This window comes from Leptodactylus fuscus, chromosome 4 (assembly GCF_031893055.1).
Source record: "Leptodactylus fuscus isolate aLepFus1 chromosome 4, aLepFus1.hap2, whole genome shotgun sequence".
Lineage (NCBI taxonomy): Eukaryota > Metazoa > Chordata > Amphibia > Anura > Leptodactylidae > Leptodactylus > Leptodactylus fuscus.
The window spans coordinates 31,282,399-31,309,159 of NC_134268.1; the positions used below are offsets into that span (position 1 = coordinate 31,282,399).

The 26,761-nt window shown below is 44.9% G+C and overlaps 1 protein-coding gene across 9 annotated transcripts in view; it reads left to right on the forward strand.

Moving 5' to 3' along the window:
* UBR5 (ubiquitin protein ligase E3 component n-recognin 5) overlaps nucleotides 1-26,761 on the forward strand; it is a 62,436-nt gene that overhangs the window by 14,838 nt on the left and 20,837 nt on the right. For 2 of the 9 annotated variants that reach the window (XM_075270165.1, XM_075270169.1), the window contains exons 5-34: nucleotides 1,625-1,744; nucleotides 2,093-2,282; nucleotides 2,372-2,531; nucleotides 2,759-2,908; nucleotides 4,416-4,627; nucleotides 5,057-5,173; nucleotides 5,323-5,433; nucleotides 6,708-6,862; nucleotides 7,327-7,444; nucleotides 9,123-9,307; nucleotides 10,157-10,266; nucleotides 10,989-11,101; nucleotides 11,188-11,331; nucleotides 15,211-15,322; nucleotides 16,648-16,802; nucleotides 16,936-17,133; nucleotides 18,683-18,899; nucleotides 18,991-19,117; nucleotides 20,290-20,438; nucleotides 20,954-21,049; nucleotides 21,532-21,655; nucleotides 22,736-22,833; nucleotides 22,915-23,063; nucleotides 23,352-23,443; nucleotides 23,547-23,693; nucleotides 24,372-24,490; nucleotides 24,809-24,935; nucleotides 25,328-25,457; nucleotides 25,605-25,765; nucleotides 25,923-26,162. In XM_075270165.1, the coding sequence (XP_075126266.1) occupies nucleotides 1,625-1,744; nucleotides 2,093-2,282; nucleotides 2,372-2,531; nucleotides 2,759-2,908; nucleotides 4,416-4,627; nucleotides 5,057-5,173; nucleotides 5,323-5,433; nucleotides 6,708-6,862; nucleotides 7,327-7,444; nucleotides 9,123-9,307; nucleotides 10,157-10,266; nucleotides 10,989-11,101; nucleotides 11,188-11,331; nucleotides 15,211-15,322; nucleotides 16,648-16,802; nucleotides 16,936-17,133; nucleotides 18,683-18,899; nucleotides 18,991-19,117; nucleotides 20,290-20,438; nucleotides 20,954-21,049; nucleotides 21,532-21,655; nucleotides 22,736-22,833; nucleotides 22,915-23,063; nucleotides 23,352-23,443; nucleotides 23,547-23,693; nucleotides 24,372-24,490; nucleotides 24,809-24,935; nucleotides 25,328-25,457; nucleotides 25,605-25,765; nucleotides 25,923-26,162 (4,326 nt within the window). The remainder of the gene's footprint in view (nucleotides 1-1,624; nucleotides 1,745-2,092; nucleotides 2,283-2,371; nucleotides 2,532-2,758; nucleotides 2,909-4,415; nucleotides 4,628-5,056; nucleotides 5,174-5,322; nucleotides 5,434-6,707; nucleotides 6,863-7,326; nucleotides 7,445-9,122; nucleotides 9,308-10,156; nucleotides 10,267-10,988; nucleotides 11,102-11,187; nucleotides 11,332-15,210; nucleotides 15,323-16,647; nucleotides 16,803-16,935; nucleotides 17,134-18,682; nucleotides 18,900-18,990; nucleotides 19,118-20,289; nucleotides 20,439-20,953; nucleotides 21,050-21,531; nucleotides 21,656-22,735; nucleotides 22,834-22,914; nucleotides 23,064-23,351; nucleotides 23,444-23,546; nucleotides 23,694-24,371; nucleotides 24,491-24,808; nucleotides 24,936-25,327; nucleotides 25,458-25,604; nucleotides 25,766-25,922; nucleotides 26,163-26,761) is intronic. The other 7 variants (XM_075270167.1, XM_075270170.1, XM_075270168.1 and 4 more) reach the window with 6 other exon arrangements.

Sequence of the window (26,761 nt, forward strand, 5' to 3'; positions counted from 1 at the left end):
CGACTGCGCATGCCCGCTGCCACAAGAAAAATGTCTGCTTGCACAGTAAGTAAGCAGCCATTTTCTTGTGACCTCTGGGCATGCGCAGTTGCTTCTGCCCGAGGCCTAGAAGTTTGAAGCCAGCTCTGTAGGGAGGCTGTTCCTGAAGATTATGGAGGTGGCACTGGAGAGTTCTCTCGCAGCATTGGACACCCCCCCCCCCCCAGTGCTGTTTGAGCTCTTGGGACCGCCCCTAGTGCTGCGAGAGACCTCATTTGCATACAGACAGAAAAATGGGATTTCTACCGAACGGCGGCCCAGAGAAGACCTCTAAAGGTAGGAGAAGAATAGCCTTTCTTAAGGTTATTCCTACGTGTGATCTCACAAAAAAAGTGTGATTTTAATGTTAGAATCCCTTTAAAAGTGTTGTCTGGCTAAAAATCCCATCAGTACTTTATATTGTAGCAGGTTGGCCAACAGCGATTTCTGCTGGGACCTAATCTGCTGCAACTAGGCCACTTGTAGCCTGACCTTAATCTGAGAAAGTGTCATCAACACTGGAAATTGGGATGAAACAAAAGTATCTGTAGATAGTTTAGGATGTTCCTCCATCTTGTTCTAGGTCTTCCTGAAAATTCCTTTTGTCTCCGAGGTTCTTCACTAATATGCGTTAGTCCTCTGAACCACAAGAGAAGTGTCTGCTCGCTGGTACAAGCTCCTGCATTACACATCGAGTCTCTAAAGCCCCTTGTAGACGATCCTGTGACAGGTCAGTTTGCTATTTGGTTTATTTCCCCAGATAGCATACTGACCCGTTCATTTCTATGGACTCGTACACATGACCATGAATTACTTGGTCAGGTGTGGGCCAACAGTCCAGACCACAAAATATGGAACAGGTCCTATTTTGCGGCTTCCATGGCTCCTACTCATTGACTGAATGGGGCAGCACAGGGATGACATCAGTGTGCTGGCCGTGCCATTCGTTCACCGTTGGCAATAAGCACACGGTCATGTGTAACCAGGCTCAGTGACTGGTCTGCAGTAGAGACCGCATGTACTTGTACAGTGGAGCAGCCTCAGTCCTTTAGTCAGTACACTTGTTTTCAGATGTCTTGAGATTTGCTCTGTTTTGTGTGTATTCCGTTCCATCTGCAACTATTTTACTACCAGCTTGATGATATTCTTATGTAGAATCTTTATGCTTGACTTTGCCTCTTGTGTAAAGCATGCCATGGTGATGTAAATGCTCATATAGTAGGACGGTAGGTGTATGGCAAAAGACCACACTCGTGCATCTAAAGCAGTCATGATTTCAGATAAGTGACGTTGTATAAACGCTGCTATAAATGCACAACACATTAATATTTGCAAACTTTACATTATAGGTAACAAAAGCATAGACAACCCACCTCTAAGTGGGGCTGCATGCATGTGTGGTTAGTGAATAGCAGTTCCTACTCCGTGCCACATGAGGGAGCCTCCTCCCGCCAAGATCCCAAGGGTGTTGCTTAGGCTTGTTTCTTGCCAGACCAAGTCCTCGAGCATTTATTTATACCTGGGGCTCCAGGCTCTTACAAGCCGGCTGGTGGTGGTTTTTACGTCTTCCTTCTTTTTTGACTGATTTGCCCTCTTTTGTTTTCAGTTCAAAGTTGAACAGTGGCTCAGGGGCAGGAAGGACCTCCAGGCCAGGCAGGACTAGTGACTCTCCCTGGTTTTTGTCTGGCTCTGAGACTCTGGGCAGACTGGCAGGCAACACCCTTGGGTAAGTTTTTTAATAGGGTTAAGGCTGAAAATATCAACTTTTTTTTTTTTTTTATTAATGTTTTTTTCCTAGAAACTAAACGCCCATTTCCAGTGTGTGGACGAAAACCTGTGACCCCTGTGGACAAGTATAGCTTTTACCAGCGTGGCTTGTTTCAATGTAGTCCAGTTTATAGATGCATTGCTATGTAAATGGATGGCGTATATAGTCTGTTTTAGCTTTGAGTATTGGAGGCCATAGGATAACATATTTGCTTGTCACCCTAGGATACTGGAACCTGCCGTTTAGGTTCCACCTATAGAAGGTAATCTTCATTTCTGATATTTTGCCTTGTTTTTATTGTTATAGCAGCCGCTGGAGCTCTGGTGTGGGAGGAAGTGGCGGAGGATCTTCAGGGCGGTCTTCTGCAGGCGCTCGAGACTCTCGTAGACAGACCAGAGTCATTCGCACTGGAAGGGACCGAGGCTCCGGACTTCTGGGAAGTCAGCCGCAACCAGTGATTCCAGCTTCTGTAATACCTGAAGAACTTATATCACAGGTCATCACCATTGTTTGTTCACACTGCTCGTGCACCACACATACGAGTATCTTGTAGTGTAACAACCTTGCTCTCCTATCCCTTTATAGGCACAGGTTGTCCTTCAAGGAAAGTCCCGAAGCGTCATCATAAGAGAACTACAAAGGACAAATCTTGACGTCAATTTGGCAGTGAACAATCTTTTAAGCAGGGATGATGAAGACGGTGACGATGGAGACGACACGGCCAGCGAATCCTATTTACCTGGAGGTTAGTGTTCCTTGACCTGTCAGTTAGTCACAGCTAGAGGCGGCCTTATTTCCTAAAAAACAGAATCTTAATAGGCGATGAAGTGCCACCGGAAATGTGGTCACAGTCCGTGTTTGTCCTGGGACGTGTGACCTTGTTTCTGGGTGTTAGTGACTGTAGTGAAATGTCTCATGGCATTCTGTTTTCATATTTTGCTTAATGACGGCTTGTGATCCTTGTGTTTATAGAGGATCTTATGTCACTGCTGGATGCTGACATTCATTCTGCTCACCCAAGTGTCATAATTGATGCTGATGCTATGTTTTCAGAAGATATTAGCTACTTTGGTTATCCATCCTTTCGGCGCTCTTCACTTTCCAGGATAGGCTCATCTAGAGGTAATTCTGTGCCTTTGTCTTCTTAGAAATTAGCAGTGTTATGTCCTAGTTTTTAGCTTTCCCTTGTAACTTTGGTTTTTAGCTATTTATCTAAGGAAAAACTAAAACAAACAAACAAAAAATCCTGTAGGCCAATGGTAGACCCTCAAAGTCATCATCAAGCACCCTTGGTGGCCCAGTTACACCAAAAACAGGAAAGATCACATGGCCATGCTTCAGCTTAGTTCCATTCAAATAAATGGGGCTGAACTGCAATGCCAGGCTTGGCCACTGTACCATGTGCTGCGCTGTACTTGGTAAGTAGTGGGGACCATTATAGTCAATGATATCCCCTTTAAAGAGGACCTTTCATTGATTCGGGCACAGGCAGTTCTATATACTGCTGGAAACCCGACAGTGCGCTGAATTCAGCGCACTGTCGGCTTTCCCGATCTGTGCCCCGGGTAAAGAGCTGTCAGTCCCGGTACCATAGCGGTTTACAGTCAGAAGGGCGTTCCTGACAGTCAGTCAGGTACATCCTTCTCCACAGCAGCGCCTATCGCGCTGTACAGTGTGAGCGGGGAGGAACGTCCCCTCCCTCTGCTTACAGTGCTCGTCCATAGACGAATATTATCAGGCCTTCTGACTGTAAAGAGCTACCGTTAGCTCTTTACCTGGGGCACAGTTCGGGAAAGCCGTCAGTGCGCTAAATTTAGGGCACTGTCTGCTTTCCAGCAGTATATAGAACTGCCTGTGCCCAAACCCATGAAAGGTCCTCTTTAACCCTATGGAACTTGCTGTCCGTGGCTGTCTGATAGTAAGAATTGAATTCACTCTGGCTTCACCGCTGCTTTATTTAAATATTACCCACAAGACCTTGTTCATATGATCGTGGGGGTTCGTGTTTGGAGACCGCACCAAATGGATTCTTACTACCCATTCAAAGGCAGAGCTTATATGTTGAAATTTTGGGATCCCCCCCCCCCCCCCCCGAAAAAAATAAAAAATTAAATTAAATAAAAATAAAAAACAAAAAAATGGCCACGTATGAAAACAAACATGGAAGGTTTATTCCTGGCGGTGCTATCCTAATTTTCTTTTTGGCATGGCTGGTCCATTAAGGTGCTTCACTGACAAGATCCCAGCCCCATGAGCCTGTGCTATGGTTTCTATGCCCAATGACCCTCTTAGTGAGTAGTCCTGCATTAAACATCCCATTTAGGCCTAAACCATGCTTCTTGTCCAAGCTCTTTTATCATTGTTTTTTTTTTGTTTTTTTTTTTCCTCCTCCAATTTACCAAGTTTAATGTTGTTCCTCCTGAGCAGAGAAGCATGTCGAGCTCACACAGACCACCTTATTTTGTGTCGGAAGTAGAACTAGTCCTATGACCCTAAATGCCAAGAAATGGTAGTAATGGAGATCATTTCTTTGAAGCCTACATAAGCTTAAGTTGCTGCTAGATAAGAAGGGTCTTAAATAGAGATTGGCTTACTTTTATCCCACTGGTGTGACCCAATTGCATACCAGTTCTCCTTCTTCCCTTAGAAAGAGACTCTGAGCTGTTGCGCGAACGTGAGTCAGTTTTACGCTTGCGTGAGAGGCGGTGGCTTGATGGGGCCTCATTCGATAATGAAAGAGGCTCCACAAGTAAAGAAGGGGAGCCCAGTTTGGACAAGAAGAACACTCCTATACTGAGTCCAGTCTCGCTAGGAGAAGATCTGCAGTGGTGGCCAGAAAAGGTATCATTATTATATATAATTTTTTTATATAATTGCTTTCCTTGTTTTTTTTTTTTTTTCAGCAACCATTTTACATACTGATTTATAAATGGGTTTTCCTGTGCTTAAGTACTAAAGTATCTATCTAGCTATCTAAGGTGCCATACTAGGTTGATCAAATTACAAGTATTCCCACCAATTATCTGAGTGCTGGGTGAGCACTGTGGCCTCTTCTCTACCTGATCTGTTTTGTAGTGACGTTCTGGTACTACACTTAACTCTGTCCTTTCCTTTGAATGGGTCGGCTGTAGTACCATGCACAGCTTTTACAAAATGGATGGCATTGGTAGACCATGAAGAGGCTGCAGTGCATTACATATTTCACACTGCTGGTTGTATTTGATACATTTGTCAAGACTGCTTTAATAGTAGGTTTTGTTTTGTACACAGGATGGAACGAAATTCATTGCCATTGGAGCTCTATATTCAGAACTAGTGGCAGTGAGCAGTAAAGGGGAGCTGTATCAGTGGAAATGGCTGGAATCTGAGCCATATAGAAACCCACAGGTATGTCACTGGCTTGGCTCCTAGGGACAAGTTTGTGTTGGATGAGTGAATGGCATGAATGCCCCGAGGGGTAAGGAGTTGGTTTACACTGTGCAATGTCATTTGTTGCCATCTTATCACGTTATTTATTTTTTTAAAACTTCTTCCAGAATCCATTGCTTCATCATCCAAGAACCGCTTTCTTGGGGCTGACAAACGAGAAAATTGTCCTTCTTTCTGCTAATAGTATTCGAGCAACGGTTGCTACAGAAAGCAATAAGGTTTGGACTTAATTCAGGTTTTTCTTCCTTTCCTTCCTCATGGTCTCAAAACAACCTAAAATTGTGTGTGTGTTTTTCCTCTCCTCCCCCTATCAGTATGTCTTTGCAGAATGGGAGGAAATCCACGCAAACATGGGGAGAACATACAAACTCCTTGCAGATGTCGTACCTGGTGGGATTCGAACCCAGGACTTTAGCGCTGCAGTGCTAACCACTGAGCCACCGTGTTGCCCCATAATCCAAGTGTTTTGTCTCAAATTTTAAAATTTTTTGATGGATCTCTGCAAGGACACGTAAATTATTTAGAATGGAAAACCCTTTTAAAGGGATCCTATCATTGGATACCCTTTTTCTGACTAACACGTAGGAATAGCCTTAAAGGCTATTCTTCTCCTACCCTTAGGTGTCTCTCTGTGCTGCTGTTCGGTAGATATCCCTGTTTTCTTTGGTATGCAAATGAGTTCTCTTGCAGCACTGGGGGCGGGCCTCAGTGCTCAAACAGCACTAGGGGTGTCCCCAATGCTGCAAGAGAACTCTCCAGCGCCGCCTCAATCTTCTTCTGGAATGCCCTCCCCTGCAATGTCTTCTCCTGTCCTGGGTTTTAATCATTTAGGCATGTGCAGTCAGCTCTGCCCAAGGCCTAGAAGATTGAAACCCAGGATGGAAGAAGACACAGGGAGAGGGCGTTCCAGAAGAAGATGGAGGCGACGCTGGAGATTTCTCTCGCAGCATTTGGGACGCCCCCAGTGCTGTGAGAGTACTCATTTGCATACCGACGAAAACCGGGATTTCTATGGAATGGCAGCACGGAGAAGACATCTAAAGGTAGAAGAATAGCCCTTCAAAAAGGGTATGCAATGATGGGATCCCTTTTTAAGTCTGTGATCTTGACTGGCAGACTCGCTGTTCGTTTTAGGGTTACCGTAGCTGGATGTATTATACCAATCTCAACCCGTTGTTTTCTACAGATAACCTACAGCTTATCCCACATTTACCTCCGAAATAAGATCCTGGTCATCCCCAGTAATAGACATGTTTATGGTGGCACCAAGTAATATAGCTGTTCACAAAATGATCGTCTCACTTGCTTACCATTCCAATTTAGCAAGAAGTTGACGGAGCTAGCCCAAAAGGGTCCAGGGTCTCAGACCTAACAGTTCTTTTATTGATGACCTATCCTTAAGTCCCCAAAATCCCTTTAAAATCAATACAATAAGTGGCATTTCTGTGGCTGTTAATGTATAACCTAGTTCTTATTCTCTCCCTTGTATTAGGTGGCTACATGGGTAGATGAGACACTAAGTTCGGTTGCTTCAAAGCTAGAACACACGGCCCAAGTGTTTCCAGAGCTGCAGGGAGAGAAGATCGTGTCACTACACTGCTGTGCACTTTACACTTGTGCCCAACTGGAAAACAATCTTTACTGGTGGTGAGTAGATCTCTATTGGATTGTATTGTTTGGCAATTTTGTATGGGAATCCAGACGCGCCCTAATATTCTCACAATGTATTTGCATAGTTACAGGAATGTCAATATCCATTTAGAAGTTAGAATATCATGGCTGTATCTACAGTCTGTAGTCTTGCCCCAATGTATATGGGTTAACTGGGGGGGAGGGGGGGGGGGTCAAAAGGAGTTGTCTCGGTATGGACGACAGGTTGCCACTAATGTCTGATCAGCGCAGGTCTGCCAACTGTGACCCCTGCCGGTCATTACAATGAAGTGACAGCATTTCTTGTGTAATGTGCTTCAAATTTGTAAGACCATACAATAATATGGGATATATATATATATATATATATATATATATATATATATATATATATATATATATATATATATATAGTAGTAAACTTCAGTCATGTGTAAGACCTTCCTTTATCTATCTCCTAGGGGCGTTGTTCCTTTTAGCCAGCGGAAGAAAATGCTTGAGAAAGCCAGAGCGAAAAACAAAAAACCCAAATCCAGTGCCGGAATTTCTTCAATACCAAATATTACGGTCGGTACACAGGTGAGAGTTCTCGTTTCTTTGCTTAATCATTGTGATTGATTCAGTCATTGAGACATTTAAAGTGATATACCCGTGCCATAAAATGATGGCATGTTGCAAAGATATGCGATCTCTCTGATTGGTGGGAGTCTATCCTATGGGGGTTCCCACTGCTACTGAAGTGGTGTCCTTGACAGTGATTGGCACAGCACCCACTTTTTTTTTTTTTTTTTTTTAATGCACAGCGTTGCCCTGGCTATCGCTTGTATAGGGAAAAGCAGCGCAGCTCTGTTCAAGTGATTGGTGCTGTTTACAGGACGCTGCACAGCCAGGAGTATCACAGGGAGAAAGTGATCCTACGAGTCCTGCAGACTCCAATCCTAAAGTGATGGCATATCTAAGCAATATTCCCTCACTTTACATGATAGGGCAGCACCTTAAAGAGGACCTTTCATATCTTCAGGCACATGCAGCTTTATGCACTGCTAGAAAGCCAACCTTGGCTTTCCCATTATGTTCGCTGGGGAAAGGGAGATCGGTGCAGTTACTGGTATCTCTTCACTGTCAGAAGCGTGTTTCTGACAGTCTAGCTGGGCTGTGAGAAACGCTCCCCCCTGACAGTGCTGTCCATAGCTGTATACTGTCAGATGGGGTGTTCATTATTGTCCAGCCACGATGTTGAGTGGTGAAGAAAATGCGCCCCCCCCCCCCCCCCTTCAGTACTAGTCTATGGACAAGTACTGTCAGGAGGGAGGAAGGGTTTGGGCCTTCCTCATAGCTGAACGTTAAGGAACGCCCCTTCTGACAGCATGGGGCTATTGACCGTACTGTCAGAAGGGGCTCGGTTAGACTGTCAGAAACGCCCTTCTGACAGTGAAGAGACACCGGGGACTGCACAGATCTCTTGCCCCGGGGCACATATTGGGAAAGCTGATACTGCGCTGAATTCTGTTCACTGTTGGCTTTCTAGCAGTATAGAAAACCGCATGTTCCTGAGGACATGAAAAGTCTTCTAAGTCTCAACCCTGGTATATCTTCCTGTTACCGCCATACAAATCCATTATCTAGACATGCATATAATTATCGCATGACTGACTGCCAGCCATACACATTATTTCTCCAATTGTCTGTCGGTTGACAAAGACTTTGCAAATGTTGGACCACCCTGAATAGTGAAAGTGAAGAATGCGATTAACTGTTTAATGGCCGGTGATACTTGACTCTAGTCCAGGTTCTAGCAATGCTGTGGCTACACTGATGCCACTAGTTCTGTTACAAGGGATACGTTCATAGGAACCTATCACGTAAAACATGCAGTCCAGCCTGTGGGCAAATGTGGGCATCATATTGTAATGCAGGAGCTGAGCTGATGGATTTAAGAAAGTTTTGAGCATAACTTCATACTTAGTAATTTATCGAGTCACTTTGGGGCTCCTACTTGGCGACAGCCTTCCCTCAGTGAGCATGTACGATAGTGGTCACTTGCTTGGTGGGACACCACTGGACTCCTACGCCCAGAATGGGCAGAGTTACTAATGGCAAAAAATGGTCAGTATTGCCTAATAAAGCAGCTTATAAAACTGAGGTTGATCTTTACAGTTGTGCGCACATGTTGTAGTTTGGATTAGGTGCAAAATGTCTCTAGACATCACTTCTCTGTTCAGTTTTGACCACCAGTTAATATCTGTTTTTCTGACAGGTTTGCTTAAGGAATAACCCTCTTTATCACGCGGGGGCAGTGGCCTTTTCTGTTAGTGCTGGAATCCCAAAAGTGGGGGTTTTGATGGAGTCTGTCTGGAATATGAATGACAGCTGCAGGTTCCAACTGCGTTCACCTGAGAGCCTGAAAAACCTGGAGAAAACCAGCAAGACAACAGAGACAAAGTGCGTGCAAACTCCTACTATTGTGTTCTTTTGGGGTAAAATATCCTGTCTGTGCATGAAGCGAACCTGTCTCGTGTATTCGTAGATATGACATGACTGCCAGGCCATTCAGATTAGACAGCTGTCGGCTGAATTTTTGTTCAGCTGACAGCTGTTATACTTCACCTCCCTCACTGTGAAAGTGAATTCTTTGCCAAGTGTTCATATGTTCTGTATGGGTAATGGGGTGGTAAAGGATGGCTGGACTTCTGAAAAATGGCTCCACAAGTCTTGAAATGCAAGTGCCCAACTCACTCCCCTGAAACTTTTTTTTTAGACAGTGCCCTGATACACAATAGATGGTCAAACCTTATTCTGTATGGCCAAGTTAATGGGGTGATCAAATTAACACCCCAACCCCCCTGCCCCAAGTATCCCATATAAAGGATGAACCTTTGGTCACGCATTCCTGTTCTCATGGATGTCTGGTCAGTAAGCTCCCCCATCTCCCCCCCCCCCCCCCAAATCAAATATTGCTTTTCCTCTAGTTTAGTCTGGTAACTCCTTTTAAGGTTCTGTTCACATATTTGGGCTTTCTGTCAAGGTTTAGGGCATGTTTCTATCAGTCTGCAGCATACTGCTTGTATCATATATGCTGAAGCCCTGACTGGCCCCATGTGTCAATGGGTTCTGTCACAAGTCTTCAGTGTCCGAGAACAGATGTGTCTTAAGGTTATAAACTGGGCAATGACACTATAGGGAACAGAACCGGTGTCTGGTTAGCTTGGTGTATGCTTATTGTGGGGCTCAGGTTAATATTTGTTGTCTTTTTAGAAGTATATGTAATCCTTGTCTATTATATATTACCAGACCTGAAAGTAAGCAGGAACCTGTGAAAACAGAGATGGGACCTCCTCCTTCTCCTGCATCCACCTGTAGTGACGCATCTTCAATTGCCAGCAGTGCTTCTATGCCATATAGTAAGTCAATGATGGTTTTTATAATCTATTTTTAGGGAGGGTTGAGCTAAAAGTCAACTTAAAGGTCCATTAACCCCTTCCTGACATCCGCCGTGCTAGTTTCATACAGCAGACACCATGCGCTAATGCCCACGGTCAGTGCCTGCACTGATCACTGGCATTAACCCAAAGCTGAACAAGTTGCCGTTTTGCTAGCGCCACCATTTTGCTGGTGATCACCGGCCTCTGGAATTAGCTCCAGAGCCAATGTCAGGTTGGCATGATAGCTGGGAGCTATGTAAAGGCTCCCTGGCCTGTCTGCAATTCTTTTCTTTTGCAGGCTACTCTGTCAAAAAAAAAAATGAAAATCGGAAAAATGCACATGGCGGGAAGGGATTAAACCTTAAGGGGGAAAAAAACTAAAGTTGGCCATACACTAGATGGCTGTAGGCCAAGAGCGTTCTCAATGATTCTTTCCCTCCCAACCCTTCCAATACATATGCATGCTCGCTCAGCTTATAGCAAATGAAGCTCTACAAGGTGTTGTAGGGGTATTTCTTTCCATTAATGGGCTTTACGATCTGTTGCTGCTCAGCTCTGCCCCCACTAGTTGACTGACTTCAGTCAGCAGATGGTAAGATCGTTGTGCCAATGGCTCGCTTCATGCTGTATGTTGTCAATGTTAAATTAAAAAAAAAAACAACAAACTCTAAAATGAGTAATTGCTTTATTTTCTTTCCAAGAACGGAGAAGATCCACTCCAGCTCCAAAAGAGGAAGAGAAGGTGAATGAGGAGCAATGGTCACTAAGAGAAGTTGTGTTTGTGGAAGATGTCAAGAATGTCCCTGTGGGCAAGGTTAATAACATTACTGACACGTCTGCTATGATGTCTTCATGTGCATTTAGACATTATTATGAATTTTTATTTTTTGGCCTGTTTAGGTACTCAAAGTTGATGGAGCTTATGTTGCTGTGAAGTTCCCTGGCACATCGAATAATTCAAATAACCAGTGTACTCCCGGCTGCGATCCTGACCCATCATCTCTTCTCCAAGACTGCAGACTTCTAAGAATTGATGAGCTACAGGTACAACATACGGTTCCTATCGATTGTCCCATTTCTCTTGTTTCTTTACAATGTCATTCTGCCAGGAGTAACTGTAAAATAGTAAAACGTATGGATGAGGAAATCCCAAGGGAACATAATAGATTCAGGAACAATGGACTGCAAAAACAGGTTATGATGCAGTTTAAAAGATTTCTGACTCCTAGCACAATAAGGAAAACTACTTGGTGTCTGAGTCTAGCTCCTCATTTCTGCATAGAGGTCATCTATGAAACATAACCCCTGCCCCATGTATGCCACGTTACTGGCAATGCTCTCATGAACGACCTGTTACAGGGGGTAAGCCAAGTTTACGAATCAAGTTGCTGTTGCAAAATGAGATGATCTTGGTAAATGAAAGTTGTTGTTAAAGGGAGTCTGTCACCAGGATGAACATATGAAATCAGCCACACAGGTCACCCTCACCTGATTGTAACGCTTTTTTTCCCCCCATGAAAATTCGTGCCTCCGTTGCAGGGACTCATTTATTTCTCAATATGCAAATGAGCAGTCTGGCGCACTGAGAGCAGGTGTGGAGAGATGCCGATGTATACTGGAGCGAGACAAGGTAACTGTCTGGCCAGGCAGTGGCCTTTCACCCAGCCGGTAAAATTTGTAGGGACACAAGCCTTTCAATTTTCGGAAAACTTGGATACTTCTATTAACTTTGTGTTTTGTCGCTGAAGTACTGTGATTTAAAGGGGTTCTCCATATAAACTTTTATTTATTTTGGTCTTCGTCAAAAGACACTCATGTCACTTTCTGCCCTATGCTACTTCCATTTTGACTCCACTGGGGTCCATGCTAGTTCCTAATAACTGGTTTTCGTCGCATTGGTGGCGCAGGCGTTTCCAGTCACTAGCAGAGCTTGGCTACCACTGTGGCCATCTGTTGGCTCAGTGGGCATTTCCTGTATGCTAAGCTGTGACCAGACGTTAGAAACCAGCGAGAAACTGGATGGTGTCAAAATGAAACGTGGGAACAGTGACGTGAGTACCGGTTATTTTTCGCTTATTTTATTGGAGGACACTGCACCATGGGTACAGATCTGGCCATTAGGAGACACACTAGGGAACAGAAAACTGCTCTGTTTCCTAGCCCCGATACCTTTCCAGGCCTCCATCGGGCCTTCCGGTGTTTCCGACAGGGCTTCACTGCTGCAGGTGCATTGATGCCGGTCACGCTTGTGTCTGAGGCCTGGCTGGGTACTAGGCCACAACTAGATCCGCCCCTTTCCCGGGCTTTCCTGGTCTCCAGACTCCGACTGGGGCCATCCGTTGGCCAAGGGGTTGTTCTAGCAAGCCATCCAGCCTACCCAATAGCCACTGAGCCCTATATTTCTAGGGGGAAGGGCTTTTGCTCTCCTTGTAACTTTGTATTTATTTCTTGCCTTGTTTTTGCTTACGGGGATGCCTCTGACTCTCTTTGGGGACGTTGCACCCGTGGAGCCCTCTATGGAGCCCTTTCTGCAGCAGTTGGCAAGTGGCCATCTCCTGCGGTCTAGTAGGCAACCCCCCCACCCTGTCTGGCCCCTCTACTGTTCATTCCCCGTATTGGATGGCCTCCCTCACTGTTGCTATGTTGTCCTTACCAGACTTAACCAGTCAGTGCTGGACACTTGGAATGGCTGCTTTCTCAGATTGCCACTGTTGGCAGATTCTCGGGATTTCCTTAGACATCCCTCATAGTTCCCCTCCCTACTACAGGACCAAGAAGTGCTCCTACAGTTCTCGATCCTCCGCTCCTTCCTCTGGGCACTCCCCAGATAGGCTCTCTTCTCGCGGCTCTACTCCGATAGGTGGCTCTCTGCCTCCCCCTGCTCGGGCTGCTTCTCTGGGGATGCCTCTTGACTCTGACCTGGATCATCAGCTAGGCTCCTCTGTATCTGCTGCTATGCGGGAACTCATTCATGCTGTAGAGAGAACCTACAGATTTCTGAGGTCCCAGACTCGTCCTCTTAGGTGGACATCTCCTTCTGCTATTGGGTTTTTGATAACATCTTGAGGGCACAGTGGCTCCTCCCTGGACCATCCTTTCTTCTGGAAGTCTGTTGTATCTTCCTTTCACTGACTGGTGTGTCTCCAAGCAGAAGGTGAGCTCAGGGGCAGTTCTGCCAGGCTATGCTGTGACACGGCTGTAGCTCCCCTTGGCTGACACTGAGGAACCTCCAAGGTAAAGAAGCAAATTGCTCCAGTGGCGCAGTTGGTGAGCGCCCGGTACTTGTATATCAGTATCTAGTGGGCGCTAGCCAGGCTGTCCCGAGATAGGAAGGGAAACATGGAGCGCCTGGGTGACTATCACTTAGAGACCCCTGCGGTGAATCCTGTATCCAGTGGACGCCGCCTCCCTCAATGATCCCTCTGTGTGAGAACGGATTGCTTCCCCCCTCCAGAGCAGTGGGATCTTACCTTGTCTTTTAGGTGCTTCAGGCTCCCTCTTCCAGCCTTTGATTAAATCCATCTTTGCCTTTTGTACTGGAAGATCAAGTTCCTGGTGGCCATTACTCCCATCCGCAGGGGTCCCGAGCTGGCTGCCCTTTTTCAGCAATCTATCCTCTCCCAAACTTCTAGGCCTGTAAGGCTCCCCCTGACCCGCAATCTACTTTCTCTAAGGTTCACCAGATCCATTGTTGTCTCTGCTGCTGCCAGTTTGTGCTGTAAGTTTTTGCAGCGGCTGAGCGCTAAGGGTTCGTTCACACGGGCACAGAGGGAGCGGATTATGGCGCGGCATCCACGTCATAATCCCCCCCCCCCCCCCTCCCCCTCACAATTGTGGTCTATGGAGACCGCTAACGTTCTTTATTTTCTGCTAGCGGTGCCATGTGGCAAAAGAAGCGACATGACCTTTCTTGAGGCGGATTCCGCTTCAGGAAGGCAATAGAAGTGAATGGGAAGCAGAAACTGCGTGGCAGTTTTTTTTTTTTTTTTTGCCAAAAAAACGTGTCCTTTGTTTTTGGTGTGGCTCTTTAAAAAAAAAAGCCCAAAAACCATGACTCGTTTTTACTGTCCATTCACTGGCCGACAGGGAGAAACCACCTGGCGTTTTCTGAAGCGCATATATATATATATATATATATATATTTTTTATATTTTTTTTTTTACTAAAAAAAACGCTCCAGAAAGTGCCTCACGGTCAAAAAATAAAACACAAGCTTCCTAATTAGGAAGTGTGTGGTTTTTTTTTTTTTTTTTTTTCCGGATCAAAATTCGACACAGTTTTCACCTAAGGGCTCATTCACATGGGGCCAGTGGGGCGGAATCCGCCTTCATACAATAGTGGTCTATGTAGACCATTAGCGTTCGTTTTTCCACTAGCATTTTTTTGCCGCTTGTTAGTGGTTGTTGGTTCCTACAGCTACGGTACAAACTGAATTCATGCACAGTGCTGTGGCCAGGTATAGCCTGGAGTTGGAACCAACAGCTTTTCTATTCCCTGGTGTCTCTCCTAGTGGCCAGGTCTTTACCTATGGCTCCGTGTCCCCCAGTGAATACAACAAGAAAAGGCTTTTACGGTGAGTACAAAAAAATCCCATTTTTAGAAGACCATCGAACAGAAGCGGCATTTGTGAGCCAGCTATAAAAAATTGACTGCTGCAGGAAAACGCCATTTGTAATGTAATTCTAAAAGTGCTCTGCGGTGTGTAACAGATGCAATGTTACGTCCACAGTCCTGCAGCTGATCAGACCACTGGTGATCGTATAGTGGCTTCAGGCAAAGGTTGTCGTTTTGATGACATGGAAAAGAGTAAGGCAGAATGCAGCACTACATTTCGGAACCCTCCTCTGATGCTCTTAGCACAAAGATGACCAAAGTTCTCCATGTATTTTAACGTTGCATCTTTTTCTGATTGGTAACTTGTAGGTGGTGAAGACTGGTGGAACGCCGAAAGTCCCTGACTGTTTCCAAAGGACTCCTAAAAAGTTGTGCATTCCTGAAAAAACTGAAATACTTGCAGTCAACGTAGACTCCAAAGGTAATGCCTTTTCATATGTAATCTTCGTTAAAGGGATCTTATCATTAAAACTCAATTTTTTTTATTGTCCCTAACATGTAGGAATAGCCTACATCTAGATGTCTTCTCCGTGCTGCCGTTCGGTTGAAATCCCGGTTTTCGTTGGTATGAAAATGATTTCTCTCGCAGCACTGGGGGTGGACACCAGCTCTCAGACAGCACTGGGGGCTTTCCTAATGCTGCAAGAGAACTCTCTAGCACTGCCTCAATCTTCAGGAATGGGCTCTCTTCGTGTCTTCTTCCGGTGGTGGCTTCAAACTTCTAGGCCTCGGGCAGAATTGTGTAAGCGGCCATTTTCTTGTGGTCGGTGGGTATGTGCAGTCGGCTTTGCCGTAGGCCCGAGGTATAAAAGTTTAAATCCACCGCCGGAAGAAGATGCGAAGAGAGCCCATTCCTGAAGAAGATGGAGGCGGTGCTGAAGAGCTCTCTCGCAGCATTGAGGACACCCCCAGTGCGGTTTGAACGCTGGCACCCGCCCCCAGTGCTGCGAGAGAACTCATGTGCATACTGATGAAAACTGGGATTTCTACCGAACGGTGGAGAAGACATCTAAAGGTAAGAGAAGAATAGCCTTTCTTAAGGCTATTCCTACGTGTTGGGAACAAAAAATTGAGTATTAATGATAGGATCCCTTTTTAATTCTGCCATTTTAAGGGCTGACTTATGGAATTCGGGAAGATTAGTTGGCTTGACAGTCAAATGGCTTGGAGATTCTCATTAATAGGGCAGGTTACTGTGGCTGACTTGCGAAAACCCCATTAGGACTAAAGTCTTACTGTCTCTACCTATGGCCACATCACCCTGAACACGTCTGATCTAGAACTATAGTCCTAGAGTTGAATCACTCGACTTGGGTCCTGTCCCTCCATGAGTCTGAACAGAACAGTTCCTGTTTGCGCAAACTTAACTGCATTTGTATTACATGAATAACTATTGAGCTGAAGGAAAACTTCAGAGGAAGCTGTAAAGGAAATCCCTGGCAAAGTTAGCTGGTGGTGGGAACTGGGATCAGGGGGTTTCATGCTAACTCTTATGTAAGCCGTAAGTGTCTGGTCTCTTGTGGTCCTAGTGTCCCCTGTGTGAATAGAGCTATGGTCACACACATGCATTGAAGCTCCATTTATAAAGGGGGCTCGGGGACGTTTAGTTCAGCAGTGCAATCCCAATTGATCAGACAGTGTATCCTGTGAATTTGGGATACTTTTAATGGCCTGTAAATTTGCCCCATAAACTCTGTAGACTGTTTTGTGGAGGTCTGTGCATAATCAGATTTCTTCCGTTTCTAGGAGTTCATGCCGTATTAAAGACCGGCACATGGGTGCGCTATTGCATTTTTGATCTTGCTACTGGGAAAGCCGAACAGGAAAATAACTTCCCTACCAGCAGCATTGCTTTCCTAGGTCAGAATGAGAGAAACGTGGCCATCTTCACAGCCGGACAGGTCTGTACAATTCTTCTTGCTTTTGTAATTCAGGGGTTGCTTCTGCTTATTGAGATCTCTGCCTCTGTACTAAAGAGCTTTCAGTATGAAGTATTAGGAATATGTTAGTGTGGATGTTCTTTTGTTGTTGCAGGAATCTCCTATTATTCTTAGAGATGGGAATGGTACGATTTATCCCATGGCTAAAGACTGCATGGGTGGCATCAGAGATCCCGACTGGTTGGATCTTCCTCCGATCAGCAGTTTGGGAATGGGGGTCCACTCCTTGGCTAATTTACCTGCTAACTCGACCATCAAGAAGAAGGCTGCCATCATTATAATGGCTGTTGAGGTATGGATGGCTCTTACAACTACCTGAATGGCATACATTGTGTATTTGTGGTGCAAACTCTGTACTCTTAGGCAAGGATGACGTGTGGACAGGTTAAAGCAGTTGTGCCGTTGAGTGCAATCTGCTCTAAGTATATCTGTAATGAAGTCCAAATTGGTACCATTGGTGTATGAGCCGGCTCAGAGAATCACAGTTAGATGGTGTGAACAATGGATTGTGCTTTAATGAAGGAAAGGGTGAAGTTTATATACATTGCTGGTGTGGTTATCCCCTCCATAGCCAAGGCATAGGTGTCATTAGTATAATATTGTTCACAACTCCTTATAGCTAACAGTTTTCTTCTAGGAGGATTAATCTCTGGGCAGCTCACTAAAAAAAAAAAAAAAAATTAAGATGGCTACAGGCACAAGGTGGCATCCTTCACACTGTTATGGACATTTATATCTATCCACAGGACAAGGGATAAGTGTCCAATTTCTGTGGACCCGGTCCTCCTAAAGCCTCTTTACATGACTGCGCTCCATTCACTTCTGTCAGTCTGTGATCACTGGGACCTCCTGCAGCCCCATAAAAGTGAATCGGGCAGAAGTCTCACAAGCACACTGGTGCTCCATTCACAAGGAGTCTAAGGGCTATTTCACACGGGGCACGGAATGGCGGATTTTGGTCCTGATTGTGATGCAGGAAGCTGTGTCAGAATAGGACTAAAATGCGCCTGTCGCGGCTTCCCTCTCCAAGTAGGCCCAAATGAATGGGTCTAGTCTGGAGGGTGCGAATCAGCCACGGAATCCGCCTGAAGAAACAACAGCTAGCTTTTTTTTTTTTTTTTTTTTTTTTTTTTTCATGAGCAGGATCATACAGTTCATGGAAAAAAGTAAGCTAGTGGTTTACATAGACCTGTATTCTGAGGGGGCGGATTCTGATATGGAGTCAGTGTCAAAATCCGCCCCCTCTTACCCCGCGTGAACAAGCCCTAAGGGGCCCTTTTGGTCCTCCATCGTCCTGATCACTGCAGTTCCACGCAACCAGGCTCCAAAGATTGGACACTACTCCTCTCTCCACAGGGCAGGGCCTGAGTGTCTATAACTGGACGACCTCTTTAAAGTGTGTGCAGCAATATGATGATCAGATTTGTTTCCGGTCGAAAGGGTTATTCCGATCTAGTACATTTTGACATACTCTAATATAGATATAGATAATGCGAGTGCCAGAGGGGAAGCCGATTCTTGCTCCAGATCCAGGGGTCCATACTCCTGACTGGTGAGGGCACTGGATCCAGACACCGTGAAGAGGTGGCATGATTGTTTAGTTTCTGTAATTCTGCATGTGATTAAGTGATACAAGAATCAGCAAGTAGAATAAAGCCAAGCAAAGGGTGCACAAGGGAACATGGAGTATTTATTGGAGATTATTTTTGCAACACAGCATTGTGTAATCTGGACGCATGGACTTCATCTACACAGGAAAAGATTTAGAACTGGCTGCCATGATGCATTACAGCTTTGTGTTTCTAGCCCCCGTTTTGATTATAAATTTTGCTTCATTCTAGAAACAAACACTGATGCAGCACATCCTGCGCTGTGACTACGAGGCCTGCCGACAGTATCTGATGAACCTGGAGCAAGGCGTCGTCCTGGATCAGAACACCCAGATGCTGCAGACGTTTCTCAGCCACCGATGTGACGGCAATCGCAACATCTTACATGCCTGCGTGTCCGTGTGCTTTCCGACCACCAACAAGGAGACTAAAGAGGAGGAGGGTAAGGGTAATGTCATAACCTTTTACTTTTTCAATTATTATGCCTCCATCACATGTTTTATACCACACCCCTGACATCATTGTTGTCAATGTTTCAGAAGCGGAGCGCTCTGAGAGGAATACCTTTGCTGAGAGACTTTCTGCAGTTGAAGCCATCGCCAATGCTATCTCTGTGGTGTCTAGTAATGGGTCTGGAAACCGGGCTGGATCCTCCAGCAGCCGAAGGTAAAACATATACTTGATTTCTCTTGAAGAGTAAAACTGACTAATACTTAGACTTTCACAGGAATGTTCTTGACCATTTATTTAGAAAGTTGCCAAAAAATTCAGCTCAGCAGTGTCCGTTTATCTTGCTTGTAAAGCATCAATATATTCTTCAGTGCATTACAAACTCTGTGACTGTCCCCAATATAGCTTACAATCTCAGTTCCCTGGGCAGTCTGTTCTGACTGTATAAGCTGTCATATATAATGTCCTATCAGTGTTTCTGCTGCTGATCTCCCTATTATGTCTGCAGCAGACTTTACACTTGTCTCAGGTAAGAAGCATGCACAATGAGAAATCTGTCTCTCCTATCCATTATTGATTCATTTCTGCCAGGAATAACTGTATAATAGCAAAGACTGAGTTGAGAAAAGCTAAAATGAACAAGGATATTGGAGATCCAGGAGCACTTATCTTCAAATACATAAAACACAATAAAAGAGAAGGCATACTCATGAAAGCTGCTTGCTGTCTGTGAATAGTATACCATCTGTTAATCTTTCAAGCTGTCAGAAATACATACAAGAACATCAAGATTTTTCTTATGTTGTAGGGTGTGAGATATGCAGAATGTACACACACTTGCTCAGGGCAACAATTTGCAGGTGTGGGGAGGCTGTGAAGGAGAATCCACCTCTCATATACTGTCTGAAGACACAGAACCTCCTCCTCCAGTGACTTATTACCTGTGATATTATTGCAGGGGAGGGTTACACGGTGAGAGCAGGCAGGTAAATCATGGGAAATGTAGTTTGTCCACAGATTTTCATGTACTTAACTGATACAAGGATCAGCAAGTAGAATAAAGCCAAGCAAAGGCCGGGTTCACATGGGGGTTTTTTGGTCTGCCTCAGGTTCTGGACCAAAAAAAAAAACCAGGTAGCTGTGACTGAATGCTGGTGCAATGCATCCGCATCCAGTCGCACACTTCTCTCCGGATTAGGCCCAATGAATGGGCCTAGTTGGGAGTGTCTTCAGGCCGAATCGCGAGGCGAATCGGCCTGAAGAATGAGCATGTCCGTTCTTTTTTCCGGGAGCCAGAACAAACTGCTCCCAGAAAAAACATCTGACACTCCCATTGATTTCATGCCTTTTACTTGTATTTCTTGTAATGTAATTGTGGATTTTGTTAGCTTAAGGCTTAGGGAGATGATGAGGAGATCCCTTCGAGCAGCAGGATTGGGGAGACATGAAGCTGGAGCCTCGGGTGATCATCAGGATCCGGTTTCTCCTCCCATTGCTCCCCCTAGCTGGGTGCCAGATCCACCAGCTATGGATCCGGGTGAGTGAAGCAAAGTGTGGCTATAGAGGGCTGCTTATATTAAACCTGTAGGTAAAGGGGAATCAGTCACGAGGTTTGTGGCCCCTAAACCACATGTACTTAAGCTTGGTTTTTGAGTTTCGGGACTTGTAATATGTCAGAGATGAGCTGTGGTTTAATCTGCATTGTGTAAGACAGGGTGCACTCCTGTTCACATGCAGTCTGGGACTTCTCTCTGGCAAATTATAACTTCCTAAAACTCAAAAACCAGGTGGTTTGTTGACTGTTTTGTGACCATAAACCCCCCAGCTTCTGCTGGTGTGGAGGCTGCAACCTTGTGACTGGTTTCTATTTTTGTATAAAGTAAATCAGATGTTACTTAACCTCTTTATTTCACTGACTGGATAAAGTTATGCAGTCATTGAGCATCAGTAGGTTCAGATTCTCTCTCCAAGCATGGCGACTCCCAGGACTCTAAACTGCTGGAACTTCTTATTGCGTGTTGGTAAACATCATGCTGTTCTTCTTTCTGAAAGATGGTGACATAGATTTTATCCTGGCCCCTGCAGTCGGATCCCTTACTACAACATCCACTGGCACTGGTCAAGGGCCTAGTACGTCAACCATTCCAGGTGAAACTGCTTTTACTTTTGATCTCTGCTTTTACTTCAAATCCCATAGAACAGTCTTAAAGGGGTTGTGCCATTAGACACCTACTCCCTATGTACGAGACAGGAAATGTAATGGCGCTGGTGGTCAGATCACTGTTACCCCCAGCAGTCAGTAGAATGGGGGACAAACTCTCCCTGTATCCTCTCTGAATGGTGCACCGGTATGTGACCAGTGCTCCATTCACCGATATGTATATTCACATGGGGGATGCAGGGCGACTTCCGTTCCTCAGCTCTCCTCAGTGCTGTGGGTCCCAGTGGTTGGACTTTTGGCAGTCTGACTCTTAATCTATATCCTATGGATACGGGAAGAAGTGGAATGACACAACCCATTAAGCTAGTCTAAGTCTAGATTTAAAGATTTAGTTCTCTTACTTTTTTTTTTTTTTTTTTTTTTTTTTTTTTTTTAAAAAGCCATTTTTAACAACTTCTTTCCCTTTTAGGTCCCTCTTCAGAACCTTCAGTGGTGGAGTCTAAAGATCGGAAAGCAAATGCTCATTTTATCCTGAAGTTACTATGTGACAGCATCGTTTTGCAGCCGTACCTCCGAGACCTCCTTTCTGCCAAGTATGTCTGCTGCTCTCAAAGGGGTTTTTGTAATGCTTAAAAACAGCCTATCTGGAGTTAGGTAGCTGAAACGCCTCTGTAAGCTGGTCAGACATGCAGTCACATGACTATATACCTGATTATCTTTTGCCTGTGTGACATCACATACATTAAAGGGGTTCTATCATTAAAATCACTTTTTTTTTCCCTCTCGATCACATGTAGGAATAGCCTTAAGAAAGGCTATTCTTCTCCCTTTTAGATGTCTCCTCCGTGCCACGATTCGGTAGAAATCCCGGTTTTTGTGTATGCAAATGAGTTTTCTTGCAGCACTGGGGGTGTCCCCGATGCTGTGAGAGAACTCTCCAGCACTGCCTCCATCTTCAGGAACAGCCTCTGTGCGCGTCTTCTTGTGGAGCTGGGTTCAAACTTCTACGCATTCGTAGTCGGCTCTGCATCAGGACTTGGGCAAAGCAGACTGAACTTGCACGCGGCCATTTTTTTTTTTGCGGCCGCTTACCCCAGCCACAAGAAAATGGCAGCTTACACCGGCGTACATGCGCAGTTGGATTTGCATGAGGCCCGACGGCAGAGCTGACTGCACATGCGTAGAACTTTGAACCCAGCTCTGGAAGAAGACGAGCAGAGAGGCTGTTCCTGAAGAAGATGGAGGCGGCGCTGGAGAGTTCTCTTGCAGCATTGGGGACTTGATTGAGTGTTGGGGACTTCCGTCAGTGCTGTGAGTGAACTTGTTTGTATACTGACGAAAACCGGGATTTCTACTGAATGGTGGTGCGGAGAAGACATCTAAAGGTAGGAGAAGAATAGCCTTTCTTAAGGCTATTCCTACGTGTGATCGAGGGAAAAAATGTTTTTTGGTTTTTTTTTTTTGTTTTTTTTATGATGGAATCCATTTTAACAATTTGGATTTCTCCCTTTGCACTAATGTACACAGTTCCCCATACTGCCCCTTTACACTAACATGGTCATATGGTCAGGTCCTTTTTAAAAAGAGCGAAATAAGTCACTACCAGAAATTTCTAGGACCACTTGTTTTCCTGGTAAATACAGAATTGATGCCACGTTTTATGTTCTTCTCAGGGATGCGAGAGGAATGACTCCTTTCATGTCTGCTGTTAGTGGAAGAGCTTATCCAGCTGCTATAACTATTCTGGAAACTGCACAGAAAATCGCCAAAGGTTAGTGAAGGTGTCTGCTGGATCTATCCGGCTTTGATGTATTTAACATTGACTTTCTCACCTAATACCTGCTTCTTTTAGCCGAAGCAAACGCAAATGAAAAGGAGGAGGATGTCTTCAAGGCAATGATTTGCCCACCTGGAACCAATGCAGATGATTCACCCCTGTATGTTCTTTGTTGTAATGATACATGCAGCTTTACGTGGACTGGAGCGGAGCACATCAACCAGGTACAAAAACGTGTTTATGTAGGGCTTTCGTAGTATATAGTGCTCTTTTATTGTTGTTCCATTTAGACTGGGCTAACAAACTTGACAGTTGTAAGCCAAATGAGAGACTCTTTCCCATAACGCCATTCCTATGCATCCTTAGCTTGACAACATCTTCTCTCCTGTGAGAACAAAGCATAATATTGGAAAGACTCTTAATTCTCCCCACTGTTCCTTCTGACTCAGGAGCCATATTGTCATTGTGACTCTACACCTCAATACACCTTGTGACATGGTCTCTATTTTTAGGACATCTTTGAATGCCGAACATGTGGCCTATTGGAATCTCTCTGCTGTTGCACGGAGTGTGCTAGGGTCTGCCACAAAGGACACGACTGCAAGTTAGTATTTCCAGGTTTTCTCCCCCCTAAATGATTGCCCTAGTGAATAGGAATGTACAGTCACATATGTGAATGTTTAAAAATACATCTGCTTGATTCATAGATTAAAGCGAACCTCACCTACAGCCTATTGTGACTGCTGGGAGAAGTGCAAGTGTAAGACTTTAATCGCAGGCCAGAAGTCGGCTCGTCTTGACCTGCTCTACAGACTGCTGACCATCACTAATCTAGTCACCATGCCAAATAGCAGGTAATCTTTATATCCTTATTTCAGAACGTGTCTCTATGTATCTACTAGTGTTGAGCGAGTAGTATTCGATCGAATACCTCGCCGACATAAGAACACCAAGGGGTTAAACGCTTCGACTATTTGCGTTTAATCTCTTGGTGTTTGGCCGATTACACGCATTCCTATGCCAGTGAGGTATTCGTTCGAGTACTACTCGCTCAACACTAATATCTACCTGTTATCAACTTCATTTACAGTATAATTTTAAAGGGGTGTTGTGTGTGTGTGTGGTTTTTTTTTTTTTTTTTTTTTTTTTTGCTTTAATTGATTAATAACTGCACCTATTTACCTTTTCTACCATGCCTTGAGTGATTTCTGGGTGTCTCTGCGAGCTCTCGGTATCTCCTGCATTAGTTTACATAGCAGGAAGCTGAAACATGTAACTTCCTCACTCCTCTTCCTCGCTACCCCCCCCCCCCTTCTATCTTCATCACATACATAAGCTGCAGTCAGACTCCCCTAGTGTTGGCATATCTGATGTGTATAGAGAAATCAGGTGGCCAACTAGCCCTACGCACAATATCAACTTCAGACAACCTTAGTCCATGTATATGTCCAGCTTCTGCAATTTGTCTACCTTTCCTTGTGAATTGTGTGGAACCATTTTGTTCACCTGTTGATATCCTTTTATTGTTCCAGAGGGGAGCACCTACTTCTGTTCTTGGTACAGACAGTGGCCAGACAAACCGTTGAGCACTGCCAATACAGACCACCACGTATCCGTGAGGACAGAAATCGCAAAGCAGCCAATCCAGAAGGTGCGACTTCAATTTCTTTTCTTTGTTGGAAGGCTAGGTCCACATCTAGGCATGGAGAGCTGTCATTTGGGAATCCTCCAGAGTAGCCAGACCGCTAAAATAGGGTTTCCACCCTTTTTATTCTAAAACCGGCCAGGAGACAAGTCCTCTGTGCAGGAATTAACTCTCTGACGATTGGCACTTTCTACAGCGGAGTCTCCAACAGATGTGAACTTAGCCTAAGAATATATTCATACGGACCAGTCTTGTACTGTGAAATCTATGTTGGCGTACAGATGTTTTGAAAATTGATCCTTCTAGTTAATATTTCTGTCGTAGATTCTGACATGCCAGACCATGATTTGGAGCCCCCAAGATTTGCACAACTTGCACTGGAACGCGTCTTACAAGACTGGAATGCACTTAAATCCATGATCATGTTTGGCTCGCAAGAAAACAAAGATCCGTGAGTTATTTCCTTTAATGTTAAGTAGTCAACTGAGGAGTCTGCATTCAATTTGCCGCTGACTCTGTATTCAATTTAGCTTTGACCCACTTTGTCCCTAGCGGTCACGTGACCAGGTTAGCGCAGTAGTTGTGGCAAGACTGGTCTATACTGATCATGTGATCTCCCCTGCGGATTGTCTGGCTGAACACAATTACTACAGCTTACCTCCCATTGCTTTTATAGGATGCACTCCTCCAATATTTTGATAATTGAGCATGAGGGGCTCAAAGCCAACCCCCAACTCTTCCCTGCTCATGAAATCCATATGCTCTAAATGGGAACATGTTCCATGCAAATAATCTTTTCATCGTCAAAACACTTTAATTAATATACAATCTCTTTTTTTCAAGTCTTAGTGCAAGCAGTCGAATCGGTCATCTTCTTCCAGAGGAACAAGTTTATCTAAACCAACAGAGCGGCACCATCCGCCTGGACTGTTTCACTCACTGTCTTATTGTCAAATGCACAGCGGACATCTTGGTAAGTGTCAGCGCTCGCAGTATTGCTGGCTTGCAGCAGTGTTTTACGTTGCGGCTTCTGCTTTGATAAATACGGGGAGTGTGGTATTCCAGCGAGGATCGCACAATTGATGTTGCTGACTCTTATTAGACTCTCTCTCCTTTTAAGCTTTTGGACACATTGCTCGGAACGCTGGTGAAAGAACTTCAGAACAAATACACTCCAGGGCGCAGAGAGGAGGCCGTGGCCGTCACCATGCGATTTCTGCGTTCCGTGGCTCGCGTCTTTGTTATTCTCAGTGTTGAAATGGCTTCCTCCAAAAAGAAAAAGTAAGCTGCTATGACTTTGTACACTTTGTGCAGATAGTTGACGTTTCCTGGATATTCATTCTGGGAATCTATGTACAGTAATGTTCAGACTAGCTGGTTATTTTCATATTAGGTTTTTCATATCGCCTTCCTAAGCCAATTCTGTTTTGCTTTACAGTAATTTTATTCCACAACCTATTGGCAAATGTAAAAGGGTTTTCCAGGCCTTGCTTCCTTATGCAGTAGAGGAGCTGTGTAATGTTGCAGAGTCACTTATTGTTCCTGTGAGAATGGGAATTGCACGTCCGACCGCCCCATTCACACTGGCCAGCACAAGTATTGATGCCATGCAAGGAAGTGAAGAACTCTTCTCAGTGGAACCTCTTCCTCCAAGACCATCTTCTGATCAGTCCAGCAAGTAAGGAGATAACACGGGGGGGCAGATTTATCAATCCTGTCTATTAGTAAGCGCAGCCCTAGATTAGACAGTGTCATATTCTTACGGTCTAGTCTCACTTTGCATGTCCTATTAGGGCTAGTTCACACGGGGCATGGGATGGCGTATTTTGGTCCTGACTTTGACTCTGGAAGTCACGTCAGAATAGGACCAAAATGTGACTGTCGCGGCTTCCTGCTCCAGAGTAGGCCCAAATGAATGAGCCTAGTCCAGAGGGTGCTGTCGCGAGGCAGACGCCGAGGCTGACTTAGCCGCGGAATCTTCCTGAAGAAAGGACAGCTCGCTTTTTTCTGTGAGTGGGAACATACCACTCATGGGGGGGAAAAAAGGAAGCTTGTGGTCTACATGGACTTCTATTGTGAGAGGGCGGATTCAGCGTCAAAATCCGCCCCGTGTGAACGAGCCCTTAGTTGACTTAATTTATGGCAGAAAAATGCACCAAAATTTTGTTCCACGGTGTCTCATTAGGCCGTGCCCATTTTGTCTTGCATGTTGTAGGGGTCATGATAGATGTGGTTCACAGCACTTTGGACAAATGTCTTCATTTCCTACATTGAACT